An 18,884-nucleotide genomic window follows, 5' to 3' on the forward strand; every position below is an offset into this window, starting at 1 on the left:
GATCCATATGTTTGTATGATTTGCGGACAAAATCACAATCTAATTGGTTTTTTGTTGCCTTCAATTGATCAACCATCTAAATATCTCTGGTACATCTTTACGATACAATCATTGCAATTACAAACAAAACTTCTAATTTCAACTCATAAACAAACGAAAAATTTATTATTAACGATATTACATTCTCTTGGTTAACGAGGACCTAGGACGATATCGGGAAGGAAATAGACAAATAACATGAGGAGGATGACAAGAAGCAGTATCTCTATGATTACGAGGCAAGGGGTTTCGTCAATGGATTCACGCTCTTTTAGATTCGCCATTCTTTAGTGTGGATGAAGAGAGACAGAGAGATAGTGAATATGCAATTGGGTTAATGCATGGAGATAGAACTATATAAGTGACATTATATAGTGTGTAATTTTTAGGGTTGAATATGGATCGTACCTACATATATTAGAGCAGAATTATAACAGTATGCTGAATTATAATGATGTATTTGATACATACAATAAGTATACACTTCATAACATGTTATTATGTTCAAAATCATACCTTTCCTCTTTATCTTATTAGGTAATATTCATAAAAAATCTATTATAAATTTTTTTTTTTACTATATTATTTAATTTTTTTACGGATACTTTCTAGTTATTTTTATTTTTAAATAATTATTCAATATCATTGAAGGTTTGTTTAAAAGATACTTTAAACATTTAACCATGTAGTTTTTATGGTTGAAAAAAAACAGTAGTTTTCATTTCCATTGCTCTTTTTCTTAAAAATTGACTTACATTAATGGTAGTTTGACAAAAGCATAATTAATATTAATTTATTTTATTGATAAAAGTTCAAAAACTGATTATATTAAATGTCGTTTTGTTTTGGTTGTTTTAGGAAAAGGAGAGGTTTCATTCTCTTTATTGATATTTGTTTTATTAATTCAATCATTCCGTTTATCCTTTTAGTTTTGGAGTTATTCTTATCTCCTATAATTTCATTCCCGGGTTCTCTCCAAGGTTTTATATTTTTTTTTGGTCTCTCTTACTAACTTTCTATCCTCCACATAGAATTCTATTTCACTCTTTATTTTACTTTTAATTTTTATTTTATTTTATTAATAATCATGTACGGATATAGAAATTACTTTAAAAACACAACTTTGGTTTATCCTGCAGAAACCAAATGCCCCATAATTGTGAAACAAAAATGAAACAAGAGTTTTCATGTAAATTCCTCTATTGGGTTAGTTTTCATGTAAATTATAACAATTTAAGCAATTATGTGTAACTAAGCCAATTGAAAAGAGGTGGATGGACCTTAGGCCTTTTCTCTATCAAAATCGGGTGTGAGAAGTAAGAACAGATAGCTGGTTTTCTCAGAATGCAGAGTCAATTACGAAGCGCGATATCAAAAATGCATTACTGGGTTCAAGCTTCTTCCTCTGATTTCACTGGTCCTCTCCCTCAACCTCGCAGGTCAACGTCTTTAACTCCTCTCTCTTTCTTCTCGCGTTTTTATAACGTTTCTTAATTGTTTTTACTTTTCCTTTTTGGCAGTGGTCACACTGCTGTTCTCGTCGAAAAGTCGAAGATCGTCGTTTTTGGTGGCCTCACCGACAAAAAGTTTTTAAGCGACATCATCGTTTATGATATTGGTACTCTTGATTTCTTCCTTTTCGTTATTTTGGTCGATTTTTATGTCTGTTCGATTTTGTATAGTCTACAGGCTAGGAATTATCTATGCGATATAAGTACTTTAAGTGGTTTGAGTGTGTTTTAATTGTGCTAGGCTAGGTATAGCTTAAAACTGCATAATTGAACAAAAACTTGTGGCTGATTTTAGTGCCAGATCAATGTGAATTTGATCTACTCTTTCATTCCATTTAGTTTCTTATTTTTTCAGACATAGAATTTCATTAAAAGATTTTTATGAGTAAATTTTATTATTATTATTATCACTTTTTTAATTAGATGGTGTGTAAGAAACAGTGTATTTTGCATCAAAATTAGCTCTGGCGTCAATTCTGAATGAACAGACGGCTGCAATTAAAATATTTTTCTATTAAGTTGGAATAAATTAATAAAATAACTGTTATTTATCAAGACTATTTCTGTCGTACAAGGTTAAGAAAGATTCATATTGAACTTCAGGTTCACGATCATTCTGTAAATTAATAATTTGGACTGATCTCTAGTAATTTTTAAAGATTGGGTATATATGCCAGCTTTAGTCACAACCACAGTGATTAACTGCAGCTTAAACCCTTCAATAAACCAATATTGGATATCTGCAATTGTGAAATAGACAGTAATGTAAAAGAAAAATGACATTACCTGATTTGGGTGAATGGAGTTTACTAAATTATTGTCTGGAATGATTAATAATCATCAACTTGAACTTATAGAAGGTCATCGTATAGGCATGCAATTTTATAGTATCAAAATGTAATTATATTCTGTGCATTTGTAGGAAAGAATAAAGATGATTGTGTTAGAAAAACTACATTTTCAGAAACCATTTCTTTCACATGACATGTTGGGACTGTGTTTGAGAGAGAGAGAGAACTAGAGAATTAACACTAGAATTGATTCAAATTTGCAAACAGACTGCACACATGCTCCAATATATACTTTATATTCTTTCAGAGAACAAGCTATGGTTTCAGCCAGAATGTAGTGGAAGTGGATCTGATGGACAAGTTGGTCCCAGCCCACGAGCATTTCATGTAGCTGTTTCAATTGATTGTCTCATGTTCATCTTTGGTGGGCGATTTGGTAGTAAAAGGTTTGTATAAATTTCATATTTTGTGTCTCATTTTATGCATCGCCGTAACATTCTTTGACAGTGCTGTTGAATCTGCAGGATGGGTGATTTTTGGGTTTTGGATACTGGTAAGATCTATATATGTTTGTGGACTTCTTTAGATATGTGATATGTATACACATATCTATTCTAATCAAAGATTATGTGCTTTGAAATTGAATATGTTCCCTTTCTTCTCTCTATTTCATCCTTTCTTCATCCATCTATATGCATGGCATCCTTTTTTTTTTCTGTTAATTTCTGTCTGTGCACCATGGATTCTAAAATAATATTAAGTTCACTCGTGTATTTCACATCCAATATTTTCATAAACTGATGGGGATTAATTCAGTATATGTTTGCATCAGATATATGGCAATGGTCAGAACTAACCAGCTTCGGTGACTTGCCTTCACCGAGGGATTTTGCTGCAGCGTCATCCATTGGAAGCCGCAAAATTGTTATGTCGGTATCAAGTGTATAAATTGTTCATATAGTAGCTTGAATTGGACTTTTTGTATAATTTAGTTTTGACAACACTATTTCATTGTAGGTATGGTGGATGGGATGGCAAGAAGTGGTTGTCAGATGTTTATGTCTTGGATACAAGTACCATTTTATGAACTTTTATAATAATGCTATCTACTTGGGCCTTTCTGTTATCCAAATAATATCATCCATATGGTATATTTCCTTGGATAGTGTCACTTGAATGGATTGAGCTGCCAACTACTGGGGTACTGCCTCCACCAAGATGTGGCCACACAGCAACCATGGTCGAGAAACGTTTGCTTGTCTATGGTGGAAGAGGTGAAATAGCCCAGAAAATGCTCATATTACTTGCCTAATTTTTTCATATTGTTCCTTAAGCTCCCATAATGCTTAAAGTTTCTTCTTGAGCATAGTGATCCATCCCAAGTTAAACTAGCATTTACTGGATTAATGTTTCTTGACCTAATTCTCTGTCAAATACTGATAAGGGTAAATTGTTATAAAAGACAAATATGAGAGAGAACTGATGTGAACATGAGTTGATACAAACAAACACCATATTATGGCCAATTATAGTTTCTTTCTCTTACTGTCTTAGTTGGCTGTGCAAGATGTCACAGATTAGAAACAGGAGAATTACAGTACATCTCTATGACTGGTTTGTACTTATTTCAAATACTAACAAGATTAATGGTTAATTTTGTGTTAACTTCATATTTAGGATCTAATTTGGTTATTTTAGTAGTCCTTCTATCCATGATTCATCATTTACTACAGTCTATAGTTGTAGATATTATATGATCTGTGTTTCCTTGAGCGACTACAACTAATTGGACCTTATATTTTTAAATGAAACAGGTGGTGGTGGGCCAATCATGGGTGATTTGTGGGCTTTGAAGGGTCTTATTGAAGAAGGTTTGTACTTTTTTCTTTTAGCATCATTTGCCTATAGAAGATGTCAGAATCTATCAAATGAAAGGGTCTTATTATGCTGTGCTGTCTATTTACCTCTTATGTGCAATGTGCTTTGACTTTGATGGTAATACGTTTACAGTTTGTAATGGCCTATATCATTACAATCTTATTTTAGAGTTATAATGATCAAGTGTTTACTGTTCAAAGTGAGAAGACCAACTAGGGTGAAAATATTGGGAATGAGGATGATTCTCACTCTCGAATGTTAAAAATTATTGAGAATGAGGATGATTCCCCACTGTTCGAATGTTAAACACTGCAGCATGGTAGTGGTGAAACCATATAAGAGACCACTGATCTGGTGATAATATTTCATTTGCATTATTATTTCCTCTGTTGGATTTTTAATACTATTTATTGGGTTTGCATGAAATGGTGCATTTGTCTTCTTTGAATATTTCACGTGAATCCGCAGTAGACAAATGTATTGAGAATTTTTCTGCATGCATGTGTGTGAAAGAGCAGATAGTAAATTGTACATTGGACTAAGGTGGTTTTCATTTTCTCTTTGTGGAAGGAAGAGAATGAAGCACCTGGATGGACGCAATTGAAGCTTCCTGGTCAAGCTCCTTCTCCTCGTTGTGGCCATACTACAACATCTGGAGGGCACTATGTAATGAGATTTCTGGAAACTTGGTCGTCTTATATTTTCTGATAATATGTGAAAAATGTTGTGATTAAACAATTCAGAGACTTTCTGTTGCTATTTGCTTGCCCTAGGGCTTGTTTGTTAAGTTAGTATGAAGAAAGATGGCTTCTAAAATGCTTCGTATAACATGAAGCACCTATATTAATTGGACGTGGTTTTCTTAACGTGTTTTCCAAGTTAACCTTCTCTACAATCAATCAAATGCATGTTTATGGTCATGACTGTACTAATCATAAAATATTTCCAAGACTATTATCACATTTTGGATGGCCTTATATATTGATGCATTTCCATAACCAGAAGAAAAATAGATTTTCTTTTGTTTTTTGGTTTTGGTTTTGTTTCTGCACTTGCACAACTGGTGTATTTTTTCCTGATTTGGAATTTGTCACCTTGTTACTGACATTGTTTGCTTTATTGTCGGTGTGACTTTTAGGAAAGGCAAGGTTTATGTGGTCGTAGGTTGACTCAATCAGTTGTTCTTGAGATATGGTATTTGGTAAACAGGGTGCAGTTTCAACAATTATTGTTTACAGCCAATTCTAAAATCCCATCATTACTTCTTAAAGTCTCATTCATGCTTTCTGAGCTTAACGTTTAAGTGCATATTTCTATTCGTCAAATACATCATCATCCTTGTAGTATTAGTCATAAATTGTCTCAACAGTTTCAGAATGGGCTATTTAATTTTTTTCTTTTTTTTTTTTTTGCAAACAAACATTCCTAGTGGTATTCTTTTCTCTCTCTCTCTCTCTCTCTCTCTCTCTCTCTTTCTCTCGTACATTTATTCTTATTTCAATTGCTATTAATAAATTTCAGCAAGCTATTCTATTGAATTCAGCCACTCTTTCTACTTCAAGACCTCAATCAATTGAAAACCAATTCTAGAGTGTTATAGCAATTATAATTTCTAAAATTCTTAATCATGTCTGAGTTTAACATCTAAATGCATATTAGTAATCCCACATAAAGATGTCACTATCCCTAACCCTTGTATAGCAATTGTCATAGTGGTTTAATTTTCTCAACAGTTGTGCTGTGCACTACTAAGTGTTCTGCTTGTGTTTGTTATAAATAATTGCCTAGTGTAGCTTTCTCTCTCTCCCTTTTATTTATTTACTTTTTTCAGTAGCTAAAAAGTTATAGCAAACTGTTCCTCTTATTTGACGTTTCATCAAATCTCAGCCAATCCCAACTTCATCCAATTTGCTAAAGATTCTTTTAAACAATTAAAGACCATAAACTGTTCAATGTTCTGGAGTTAGCTTACCAGAACACACTAGAATACTATTTTCTGATACAGTTTTAGTGCCAGTTTGCTGTTGGGAAACTACTCATGTTAAATAAAACTTTCACTAGGGTTCTGTAGCCTTTGGGTTAGATTTCAACTTGGTAGGATATGGTTAGACTAACCGGGGAAAGCAGGTTATACATTGAACTGATGGATATCAGGATTAATATGTTTTTTCTAGCTATTGACCTTGTTCAACCTCTGAAGTTCTTAAGGTTAGGGATACAATACATTGAATTAAATTTCCCAAGTATTCTTGTAGTCAAAGCATGCATGGACATATTATGCCAGCCTGAGGAAAATTCTGATAAATTAGTGACGGTTCATATGATTTGAGTGACAACCTACTGCCTATCTCTATAACCAGAACTTTAAATGAAAGATTTTTGGTTTTGTAAAAACTTAACACTCTCACATGCTTCATGCTTCAACATGTTTTCCTAGAGTCATTGTCTAGTTTTGCTTTTTGCTTAAAAGAACTTTAGCTGTTTGCCCATAAATTCGTCAATACTGAATTTGGTGATAGTAAAGTTTCATTATTGTGATGCAAATCCTCCTCATGTTATTCTTCTTCTTCATAAATAGACTTGACTATTGAAATCCTTTCTTTTCAGCTCTTGCTCTTTGGTGGGCATGGGACTGGTGGTTGGTTGAGTCGTTATGACATTTACTACAATGACTGCATTGTTTTAGACCGAGGTATGTAATTCTCCAAGTCCAAATTAGTAAGTGAATATATTCGACATGTTTTCTGAAATTACATCCTTGCATGTAAGTTTTTGTTTTTAATTTCTGTAAGCTGTTTTAGTTAAAAATCAATATTGTGATCTGATCTTTGTTAGAATTTAGTAGCTATTGGGATGTCAAGAAATGTTTCCACAATATACATTATAATAAGAAGGTAGAAGAGCAGTTTGACAGTATCAAACTGTATTGTTTCTAAAAATCAAATCAGTATTCTGTAGCCATTCTTAATTTCCCTTTTTTTTACTAGAAAAATGAAGCACTTTCTTGCACAACATATTATTGAATATGATTGCTTACATACTTTCTGATTGATTCTTATTTCTTCAGGAAGCAATATTTTGAATTATAATGGTGCTTTCTCTCTAGGAAATATATCTTATTTGGAAATTCATTATTAATTCTACCTTTTGCATTTCACAACCTAACAAACCATTTCTGCATTAAGAAAATAATTTTGAAGAAATCATTTGGATTGATCTTCAATGGACTAGTTGACTTCATTAAGCATATGTAGACCAAGCATGACATTTGGATGATCAACTTGAATGCTGCTGCTGGTGCATGACATTACATAAAAACAAAATCCGGGTTAAACTGCAAACAAATAGTCATCCAACACAATGTTCTCTTGATCAAAATTGGGTTAATACACATATATGCTATTATATTTGTATGTGTTATCACATATGCCCCTATATCAAATAAACAGTTAAATATATTCTCATGTTTTTCAAATGACATAAAAAATGCCTCCACACATCACCTCTATTTCACCTGCCACCCCACCTATATCAAATAAATAGCCAAATACGCCCTCGTAATTGTTAGACAGACAAATATATCCTTAGTGGTGTGATGACTAGACTAACAGAATTATACAAAATAAGCTAAGCGTTCAAATAAGGATATATTTGTCAGTCGTTAACAATTATGAGGGCATATTTGACTGTTTATTTGATATATGGACATATGTGACAAAATAGACAAATACAATGGCATATATGTGTATTAACCCATCAAAATTTATATCTTTCTGCTTCATATCTATTTTTCTTACCCAAACTTTGGGCTTAATTTTGAAGTGTCTGCTCAGTGGAAACGACTACCTGCCAATGGTGATCCTCCTCCACCTCGAGCGTACCATTCAATGACATGTATTGGTTCAAAATATCTGTTGTTTGGTGGCTTTGATGGGAAATCAACATTTGGTGATCTATGGTGGTTGGTTCCAGAAGGTATGATATGTTCTTTCTAACAATATCTATACCATCGATTGCTGTGATTGGCTCTTCTACTTGATGGCACTGCACAGGATTGACTTAGTACATCTACATCATCTTATCAATGAAGTTGTATCTGCAACTTTTGTGAATATCCGATGATGTCCTAATAATACTATAGCATTTATGCTAGACTAGTTGTGAACTCTAGTAATGTAGACCAAAGGAAAAACAAAGATATTACTCTGCCTTCTTCCTACATGTTAATCTTCTGAAGAAACTGAGGGAATAGGTTGAATTAATGGCATTGATCATGCTTCCTTTTCATCCTTTAGAGGTCGATTGCATTTTTTCATTGTTTAAAGGGATAACGTCCAAATTTGCCCCCAATGTTTTTGGGAAAGTGCAGATATACCCCTAATGTTAGAAATGGTACAAATTTTCCCTCAATCTTTCCAACTTGGAGCAATTTTGGGCCCAAGTAACGGTCTTGTTCTCCAGGTTGGATATGTTGAGGGTATAAAATATTAGTTTGCACAATAAAATTCACATTGTCACGTTTAATACCTAAAAAAGTAGTGAACAAAATTCTAAATATTTAAGAAAAAATGAATTCCATCTTTAACATTTTAAAAAGGTAGACTTTAATTTGTGTTGTGTAATGAAATGCTAACATTTTAAGTTTTGTTCAAAAAGTATCATTCTTGATTATTGTAAATCACGTTTTAAGATAGGGGCAAATTTGGATCTTATTATCCCTTGTTTAAATTACATGATTGAACGCAAGAGTAGTCTTGATGTGAAGGTAAGCTTGCTCTATTATGACTAGTAACACCAAATGAAAAATGTCTTTGTGAACCTAATCTTGAGGCATGCAAATCTGGAAGACTTCTACTGGAACACACTTTGATAACTTGTGAAACTGAAAACCCATGAGGATATCGAAAGTTGTCCATTGGAATTGCAAAAAAGCCAAGGAGATGTTTTTCTGCAGTCATTAACATGCCATGAATTTCTGCACTCGTGCCTTTTATTAGGAGACCCTATTGCAAAACGGTTGGCTGCATCTCCAAGAAAAAGTGTTCCTGATAATACTGACTCGGGCACAGCAAAAGATGGTACCCAATCTGTACTTAAGGTATCAAGGCAATTTCACAGGTTTCTCAACACCATTTCTTACTGGTAACCAGTTGCACAATGAGCTAACTGTCGTCTCCGTGTATGTCAATCACTCTGAAATTTTGTCTATATTTTGACAGGCTTATATACTTTTTAATAGGGGTGTTCATGGGTCAATCCAATGGTTATTGCATCAAAAAACCAATCCAATCCAAGTAAGGAAGCAATCTATAGGTTGGTTGTAAATAACCAATCCAATCCATAGATACTTCATAAAGTTGGATTGGATTGGTTTTGATTGGTTATTAATAACCAATCCAATGAATTAATCTCACCCAATTCTATTATTTTAGCTAAATTAAATTATTCAATAAAGTTTATTCAAATCCAAACCAAATACAATTTTTTTTTTTTTTCGATATATCAAATTTAGAAGAAAAAAAACAAGAAAAAACCTAAAAAACAATAAAACAGTAACAAAACGGAAAAACATGAAAAATGAAAAAAAATAAAAATGTGAAAAAAAGGAGATAACAAGATCTATGACAGCAGAGAAAATTGTAGTGTATCTTGAAATTGACCTAACTTGTCAACCTTACGTGTAAAATTGTACTATTTTAAACGTTAAAAGTTAAATTTATTAATTTTATATATTCATAATTTATTAATTTTATATATTTTACCAGGAATCTAAAACATATCTGTTGAAATTAGAATTTATTTTTGTGGATTTTTGCAAGACCCAAATGTATTCATATTCATATTCATAATTTATTAATTTTATATATTTTACCAGGAATCTAAAACATATCTGTTGAAATTAGAATTTATTTTTGTTCTTAGAATAAGAATTTGATTCTAATTTTATTTACAGATGTTCACTTACTTTAAAAAGTTGAAACAAGCATTTACCTGGATAAAGGGGCTTATGTGCAGTGGTATTTTTTTTCTTTTGTTGATCAAACATACAACGGCAATTTGAATACCGTGAAACATTGTAAAGACAGGAGGTGATGAATAAAGTTGATGGAATAGATTTTCACGTTTTTCTATATTTCACGTTTTTTTTCCATTTTTCCCTTTTTCACGGTTTTATATTTTTTTTGTTTTCTTTTCATTCTTCTACTGTTCACGTGTTTTAACGTTTTCTCTATTTTTCACGCTTCCTGTTTTCTTTTTTTAATTTTTCTCATTTTTTATGAATTATTTGTTGGATCATTTCTCCATCCATCAAAATTTCACCTTTTCTTTTTTAGGGGTTTGGTCTGAATTGGTTAATAACCGGTTAATAACTGGTTAAATTAACCAGTTCATATGAAATAATAGGTAGAGACTATGGTTACTTTGTTTTTGACAAAGTAATCATTAGTTTATGTGTTTTCACCATTGATGATGAGGTATAAAATTAATCAAAGTATGTTTTCACCGTCGGATGATGAGGTATAAAATTAATCGAATGGTGAAAACATACAAATAATGGTTACTTTGTCAAAAACAAAGTAACCATAGCTTGCACCGAAATAGTATATTGGTTTGGTTATAACCAATCCAATAGAATAAATAAATTAGAAAACTAGTTATTTTTGGGTTGGATTGGATTGGATTGGTTTGGATCACTGGATTGATTAGTTTTTTGAACACCCGTACTTTTTAGTGTAAATATTTTTGCAAAGAATACCATACATGTATTGGAAGCAAGTACCTTTGTTTACTTAATGTATTCTTCTGCATAGGATTTTATATCTTCCAACAAATACTTTACTATATAATTTAATGGAGCATATGAGTTTGTGGATATGAATGAAGTTTTGCGAAATGTTTGTACTTTTCTAACTCAATTTATGTTCAGTTGAATTTTGAAGATTGCAAGTGCCCTTAGAATTTCTGAAACTTGCATGACATCCACAAATGCACCACTATATTATAAATTTTTATGTTGGATGGATACTAAACACTGAATTGTCCTTGATCAGTTTTCAAACCTTTGATTATTTTATTATGTCCATCTCATGCAAATTTAGTTTTTCCACAATTATTTTTGAATGACCCAGCGTCTGTTTCCTAGGAAAGCCAACAGGAAGAATCAGCAGTGTTGGAATTACAAAAGAGATTTGGAATTTCTGTTTCACTCCAGAGTTGTAGACCCCAAATTGTTGATGAGTTGGAAGATGGAGAACTTCTCGAACTTGCTTCAGGACTTATGGGAGATACAGTTTCTAATAATCAACAGGTTTTGCAATGCTCCAATTCTGGTTATCTTAATGACGCCATCTCTTTTGTGTATACCACTGACAACATTCTCTGTGCTGGCGAAAAAAGAAAATTCAGGCACTTCGTGATCATTGGAAGAAGTCTTCACCCAAGGCTATACCATTGAAGGAGCTTGGACCCTTGGTTCGTGACTATCAACGACTGATTGCACGTTATCACTTGTAAGGGTTACCTCATACTTGCTATTTTATCTTAAGACATTAATCACAACAAGAGCAGAAAACTTTCAGTTGCCAGCTGTTGAAAGTTATCTTTTGGCTATGTCATGCTTTACTCAGGTTTGCAATGATACAGGATTTTTTACCTAAAGGTGTTAAAAATATTTTCTGTAAAACACCCTCATACTGACCACTCTAAAAGACTGATTGGGTAGTAACTTCTGTAAATTCACAAACAAAGGATATGGTAAGAGCTGTGACATGTTAAAGATTTTGCTTCCGTCTTTTGCCTGATTCTGTTATCTTACACTTGGGATAGTGACCCCTTGATGTGGATAGTATGTTGCCCAAGTTTTAATCCTAATCCTTGTTTATCTCTAAAAAGACTTCTGAATATTACTGTTCTTCCTTCAGTAGTGGGAAACAAATAATTTATTTTGTATAGGATATATATTAAATTGTGTGGGTAGTTTATATTTGGTAGGACTAACCATCTGTAGCAGCGTGCATGAAAAATATGAAACGGATAAAAAAGATGCTAGTATATCAGGAAATTGTTGGACATTTTGATTATTTGGGATCCTATTACTGTTTTAGGTTGGATCTGTTAGAGGTGGTGAATGGTGTTCATGCTCCACCAAACAAAGTAGCCCAATTCCTAATCCTAATGCAAGTCTATCTAGGGAAGGACCTCTGAATAATTAGTACTTTTCTTTTACTAATAGAAAAATTAACTTATTATTTATTTTAGGTTTGGTTAGACTAACAATATAAAGATTTCATATTTTAATTTAAATTGAAGCCTGTAAGGCAAAAATACATGTTGCTCTGCATCATCATGCTCTATAATAATGTCAATTTGTTACTAATTTTACATCAAAAACAAAATTAATATAGTGAAAAGTTGATTGATACATTCAAGTACTATATCATTTAAAAGGAATTTTGCAAAATTTTCTGAATGCCAAATTGTTATTAATTTTACATTTTTTGTTCTGAAAAACATATCTTAGGATATTGGCTAGCATTGCTAAAAAGACTCAAGAGATAATCATTGATGCAATCATCATTTTCATCACTTTATCTGGTGAACTTATTTGGTGCTTGCGCTGTTTGTTTTGTAAGGCAGATGAAAAAACAAACATAATTCATGGTTCTCTATCATGTTTGCTATGAAAGCTATCTAATATCTTCTGTTTCTCGTCATCAGTATAAAGTTTCAGAGGATTATAATCTGAAGGGGAAACATATAAAGAACCTTCTTATTGATACTTGGTGTGGTGGAAAATTTGTTAATCCTTTTCTTTTTATCCAAGGAATTGGAACTTAATCAATATTCAGGACAACAGTGTAACTTCTAGGGAAGCGTCTTAATCAGTTGGTGTGAGATCAGTTCAACCAAATCTTGTGTTTACGATGGTGAGATTATCTTGGGTTGGGATTAATTAGCCTAGTTTTAGTTTTTGATGCTTAGGGCTTAAACTGTAAGTTAGTTAAGACTAGTACTGAATCATATACTAGTCCGATGACCATGAAGTTGTGGAAATCAAGAGAATTTTGGGAATTTTGATATTTATTCCCTTCCCAAACTTGAAAAGAAATTGGTTCAAGAATTACTTTATCTTCTGTTTAGATGAAATCCATATTGTGAGTTCATTTGAGTTGTTCATTCTAAGATGTACGTGTACCAATTAATTCTTTCTATTGTTAGTATCATTCCTATACTAGTTTTTGTGACAGAGAAAAAAATGGAGCTGATGCGCACTTTATGGAGTCAGGATTTCCTGGGAAATATACTTACAAGTTTTATCACATAAAAAATGCTTCTCAGGTATGAGCCATGTGCAACTTGTTTACATTTTTCTTTTTAGTTGATTTTATTAATTTATGAAAAATATTTGAACATATCTTACAACTATTATGGTGATTTTTGGTGACAATCGTCTGAATCTTCTTCAAGAAACTTTTATTCCAGAAAATGGACTACTAATCTCACCTGCTTGTAATTTTTCTGGATCCTTAAATGCACCTATATTTGTTCTAATATTGAGATACAGTAGTACAACTACTATAAATGATTATGTCCTAACAATCACATGCTAGTGTAAATCAGAAAATTTTATGATTGCTTTAGTTCTTTTTATTTCTGAACAGAGGTAAGCCATCTATTTCCTAGATTTTTCACCTTTGTGCTTCTCTTTTTCAGCTGGAAATTTTAAAATCATTAATTTTCGACTTTGATAAATTTCAGTTGCGACTGGATGATGTACCAAAGCTGCTGACTGAGTATAGACAACTTTCATCGGCTTGAGGAACAACTGGACTGGTGTTCTTCCATGCGAGAAAATCACTATCTGGGTTTGTATCATTTTTCCTATCTGGCATAAGATATGATCAATTGAAACCATTCCCAAATCCCAACTGTTCTGGATGCGACTTGAGCTTGTGCTGATAAGAGTATGTTAAATGATTTTCATATTGGCTGTTATTGGTTGATCGTTTACCATGCAAGGCAAGATGTCCTAAGATATGTTGAGTGTTCTCTATATGATAGAAAGAATTGCGAGCTGAGTTTAGACCTTTAGTAAAAAAACGAGTTAAGACTTGTGTTTCAGTTTCCTTTATGGATTTCAGAATCTTTACTATAGTAACTAGTACATGGTGAAGAATTTGTATTTCTTATTCAACAGGTATGGGATTTTTTGTAGAGGTTTATTGAATCTAAAACACAAATTATTGGGCAAAAGTGTTAAAGCAGGATAAAAGAATAAGACAATTGAGGGTCTAGATTAGAGATTGTTGCTGAGTTCCTCCAGTTTGGTCATCCTTACTCTTTCACTTTCTTTGAGCAGCTGGTAAGAAACAAGGAAAACATTGAAAGGATATTATTTAAAAATTTACTTTTTACTTTACTAGATGATTGATTATAATTTATATACCTCCATTAATGTGCTAACTAGCTGAGCTTTCTCTTTGTTCTTTTCGGTGAATGCTTCCAGAGCTTCTTTATATTCTTTCTCCTGTTGCAAAATAAACCCATACAACGGTCAGAGCATCTCCAATGCAAAATTTTCATTTTACCTTCCCTATCCCCGATTCTCTATATTTCTATCCCCAATCCCTATTTTTTCTCCAACCCATTTATATAATTTCTTCCCTATAAATTATATTCCATACTTTATTCTATTTTAACTACTTTGTATCTCTAATTTATCACATTGTTATTTTATTTATTCCCCATTAATTTGGGGAAACATAAATTCTTCCCTAATTGTAGGGAAGAATTGATTTCTTCCCTAAAATTTGGGAAGACAATGGGGAGGGTTGGACTGCCAACTCTCCCCAATTCCTCATTTCTAACCCTCCATATGGGGAGGGTTGGAGATGCTCTCAGTCAACTTGACTTGTAGTTAGGGATGAGCATGGAGTGGTTTGGATTGAAACCCGAACCGAAATTTCCAGTATTTTTGGAATAAACCCGAACTGAATTACTTTTGCGAATAAATACAATATTTTTAAAAATTGTTCCTTCAAATTTTACAGTCCGACATTTATAAAAATACATTTAATTTATTCAATTTTAAATATACTATCAAATATTGATACTACATTATATTTATATCCATAATAATATGCATTTGTTATCAGCCAATTCCCATCTTTCCTTTAAGAGTTCACCACAATACTTATTGTTTTGGCAGTATTTTAATTTTATGAAACCTGTTTTTTCTATTTTGTTTTTTCAAAGGAAAAGCTGAACCAAAAATTGAATTGCCTAGGAAAATGAAAATCGAAGTAGAATTCAGTTTGTTCGGTTTTTGGTTTGGTACTCCCCTAGTTAAAGGATTATGATTATTTTGGTATGAAATTAGTTTAAAATGAGATGGAGAAAGTGAGCAATAAAATGAGTTAGAAAGTGCAGGCACCTTCTTGTGACAAATCTGGCCTAATGTCTTAAGCTCCCGATTGGTGATGTCAACCCTCTTACGTAAAGTTGCTACTTCCTTCCTCATTGGATCCCCCAGCACTTCAAGCTCCTTGCTTACGGAACATTCAAATTAACATAATTCTTGCTTGCTTTCAAATCCATGTATATTCTTTATGAATTACGAAAATTTTCACTACAACTTTATGCCAATTAATTCTATAATATGCTTAAACTTTTATTGACCCCCAAAAAAATAAAAAATCTTAAATGATAAAAATGTTTTTAATTTAGAACGCTAGACGTTAGTTGTGTCGAGAACTCGATGATTAATTTAGGATTAGTTTGAATTTATTAATAAACAAATTATTATATACATATAATTAAAATATGTATTATACAATTTAATATAAACAAAATAGGTATATTTATAACATATAATAATATATTTGTAAACAAAACCTTTTGTTAAAAAAAAAAAGTTAAACTTAGAAAAGTGCGTTTGCTTTACAAGCATATGTATAGAAAAAAGAAGTTCATTCAAAATATTAATGAAACAACCGAGTAAAAATAATGTTGATAATTTAATTAAAAATTAGTAAACAATGCTTTTAAATTTTTTTTAATATAAATTAATGCTTTTAAAGTCTTAAACTATATCATGAAAATAAGTAAAAACACAATTCACCAACAATTATGTAAAAATGTTAGAAAATATGAATTATAATAAAGTAAAAAATAAATAAAATTTTATAAAAAAAAAGCAAACAAAAAAAACATTTTTTGTTTCGATCAACCTTTTAGGTGTTGCCTATGCTGTCTAGATGATGTCCAAGCGGTCTATGCATCGTTCAGGTAGCAAAAAAAAACACCTAAAGAATCTAATCACGAAAAATCAAAACGAATTCTCCATTTTAAACATTTAAAGGGTCAAGGCAGTCTTTTTTTTCTTTCTTAAACGGTGTTAGTGATAGAGGAATTAGTCTCTTATTTTTAAATAAAAAGAAAAATGGAAATTGAAAAGAAAGAAAAGAGGTTGTTGGACTTACTTCCCAAATGTGAGTCAAGCGTCTTGTTGCTTCTTGAGCACGGGTTAGTTGAAGTTCAAGTTTGTGTGTAACCTCACTTTTCTTTCTTTGAATCTCTTCTTCTCTAGCTTCATATCTCGATATCTCTTCTTCTTCTTCTTCTTTTTCTTCCTTTTCTTCCATTGACAATTTACCAATATTTCTCATTTTCTTTTCTTGGGTTTGTACAAGTTCTACTCCTATTATATGTGTATGTCTGGTTTTTGCTTTTGCTTCAAAATTGGCTCTCAATACAACTATTGCTTTCTTTGGAATTCATTCTATAGGAAGCAAGGCAAGGGAAGGGAAGATATATTATTTCCTACTCAAAATCCTCAATAAACATGCCTCTGTTTCAATGGACAGTCATGGATCTATTTCAAAAGTAAAATAATGGTTAGACGAGGCAATAGGAAGGAAATATAGTATTTAAACAACCATTGAAAGATGTTACTCTCTCCTTAGGAATAATGATGCTACCTAATGAATACAAATAAAGACCTAGCATGTATATTAAGGACATAAATGCACAAATTAAATTGATTTCTATATATAGCTTAAGTGTATATCAAAAAGTAAATTTATGGTATTTACTTCATACAAAGTGATATCATCATAAAAAATATATATATATATCAAAACCTACGTCCTCATTCTAGATTTATAGAGACGTCCAGAGTAAAAGAGACTATCAAATCAAGTTAAACAAGAATAACCATCTCTCGGGATACATGGATGAAGGAGTTACTCTCTGAATCCTTTTTGGATTAGGGCCCTTTAATCACGCATAGGATTAATAAATCCCGATTCAGGTATATTATTAACTACTTGAAATATTTTTCACCAGTTAGAAGCTAACACCTGTCCACCGAGGAATCTAAGATAAATTGCAAGCACCAACTGTCAGTTTTACTCTTGGGCTCTCTATAAATAGATTGTCACTTCAAAATCAAGGTATATACATATAAAAAGAATTTCAATCATGGGGAATCTCAATGCTGAGTTCCACAATTAAATATTTTGCCAACATCAAAATGGGGGAGTTTGTTGAAACACCTTTCCACATGATTTTGATTTGACAAAATTATTTAAATTAATCCATGATTAAGAGGCAATTAAATTTAAGTGCTTTGATTTAATTGTACTAATATGTTTGTTCAATGTTGAGTATAAGTATAAATGAAAACAGAAATAAAAAGTAAGACAAGACGAAGTCAGCATGAGAACACAGCACAAGCTGAGTGGAGTGTAACTCAGCATGATAGAAGAAATGTCATCCTCGGAACAAACGCTTGAAGATAAAGCTGACCAAAGAAGCTGAGTGGAACGCAACTCAGTATCAAAGAAGAGAATTCTTCCTCTAAACTAAAGCTTGCAGACGAAGCTGATCACGGAAGCTGAGTAAGAATATGACTCAGAAACAAAGAACAAAGGCAACGTCAATAAAGTCAAGCTGAGTGCTCGTCAGGACAGCGCGAATGATCCGTTTGCTAAAAGACAATATCCGACAACTGTCTGCACCAATAACAGAAGCTTTGGAATTACGCATAGAGTCAATTTTGAGACGCATGGGTCAACTGTCCTCTAGCTAAAAGACGAAACTGGTGCTAGAAGATGAACCTACCGGAAGAAGACAAGCCTGACGCCTGCTTAATTCAGACGACAGGATTGGCCTGCAATTCTGAATGCTGACCAATGGAATGACGCAATAGATCCGTTTGAATCCAACGGATACTTCCAGATTCAAATCATTAGAGCTTCAGAATCAACTATAAAAAGACAAGTCCATCACTTGGACTAATTGCCGAAAAATACAAGAGAAAAAGAGCATACATACAAAGCACATTCAAACAAGAAAAAGATCTTACACCAAATTTCCATTTATGTGTAAAAGCTAGATTGAATTTGTTTTCATCTAAAGTGTTCTTCATCTAGAAAGAACAGATTTGTATCAATTGTAAAAGATTGAGAGAGTGGTACTGAGTACTCGGTTTTAGTACTTAGCAGTAAAGAAATCTGAGTGTTTGGTTATAGCGCTCAGTAGGAGTTGAGCAGACGAATAGAGGAAGGTACTCTTGCATATTCAACTGCCTTGTAAATGGTTTGTGCTCTACCTTTAAAGAGCTTAGTATTGGATTGAAAAAGCCCGGAGGGATTCTGGGGAC

The 18,884-nt window shown here is 32.4% G+C and overlaps 2 protein-coding genes across 5 annotated transcripts; one reads left to right on the forward strand and one right to left on the reverse strand.

Moving 5' to 3' along the window:
* The first annotated feature begins 1,180 nt into the window (after window positions 1-1,180).
* Window positions 1,181-14,686, forward strand: LOC136227648 (protein GLUTELIN PRECURSOR ACCUMULATION 3). 4 transcript variants are annotated; one of them, XM_066016365.1, is made up of 16 exons: window positions 1,181-1,478; window positions 1,560-1,657; window positions 2,649-2,787; window positions 2,866-2,894; window positions 3,174-3,270; window positions 3,359-3,414; window positions 3,508-3,615; window positions 4,156-4,212; window positions 4,794-4,885; window positions 6,827-6,911; window positions 8,042-8,194; window positions 9,217-9,361; window positions 11,369-11,528; window positions 11,618-11,730; window positions 13,456-13,558; window positions 13,979-14,686. In XM_066016365.1, exons 1-16 carry the CDS (start codon window positions 1,384-1,386, stop codon window positions 14,036-14,038), a joined length of 1,590 nt encoding a protein of 529 aa, XP_065872437.1. In that variant the 5' UTR covers window positions 1,181-1,383; the 3' UTR covers window positions 14,039-14,686. The 4 variants fall into 4 exon arrangements, with proteins under 4 accessions (XP_065872437.1, XP_065872438.1, XP_065872439.1 ...); XM_066016366.1 differs by having other exon boundaries at window positions 1,182-1,478; window positions 13,468-13,558; XM_066016367.1 differs by having other exon boundaries at window positions 1,183-1,478; window positions 9,217-9,317; window positions 11,364-11,528.
* On the reverse strand, window positions 14,321-17,088 carry LOC136227649 (uncharacterized). The gene is made up of 4 exons (XM_066016369.1): window positions 16,702-17,088; window positions 15,654-15,764; window positions 14,667-14,747; window positions 14,321-14,579 (listed from the first exon to the last, which is right to left on the reverse strand). Exons 1-4 carry the CDS (start codon window positions 16,885-16,887, stop codon window positions 14,517-14,519), a joined length of 441 nt encoding a protein of 146 aa, XP_065872441.1. The 5' UTR covers window positions 16,888-17,088; the 3' UTR covers window positions 14,321-14,516.
* Window positions 17,089-18,884: the final 1,796 nt, after the last annotated feature.

Source organism: Euphorbia lathyris, chromosome 4 (assembly GCF_963576675.1).
Source record: "Euphorbia lathyris chromosome 4, ddEupLath1.1, whole genome shotgun sequence".
In the NCBI taxonomy this organism is placed as follows: Eukaryota; Viridiplantae; Streptophyta; class Magnoliopsida; order Malpighiales; family Euphorbiaceae; genus Euphorbia; species Euphorbia lathyris.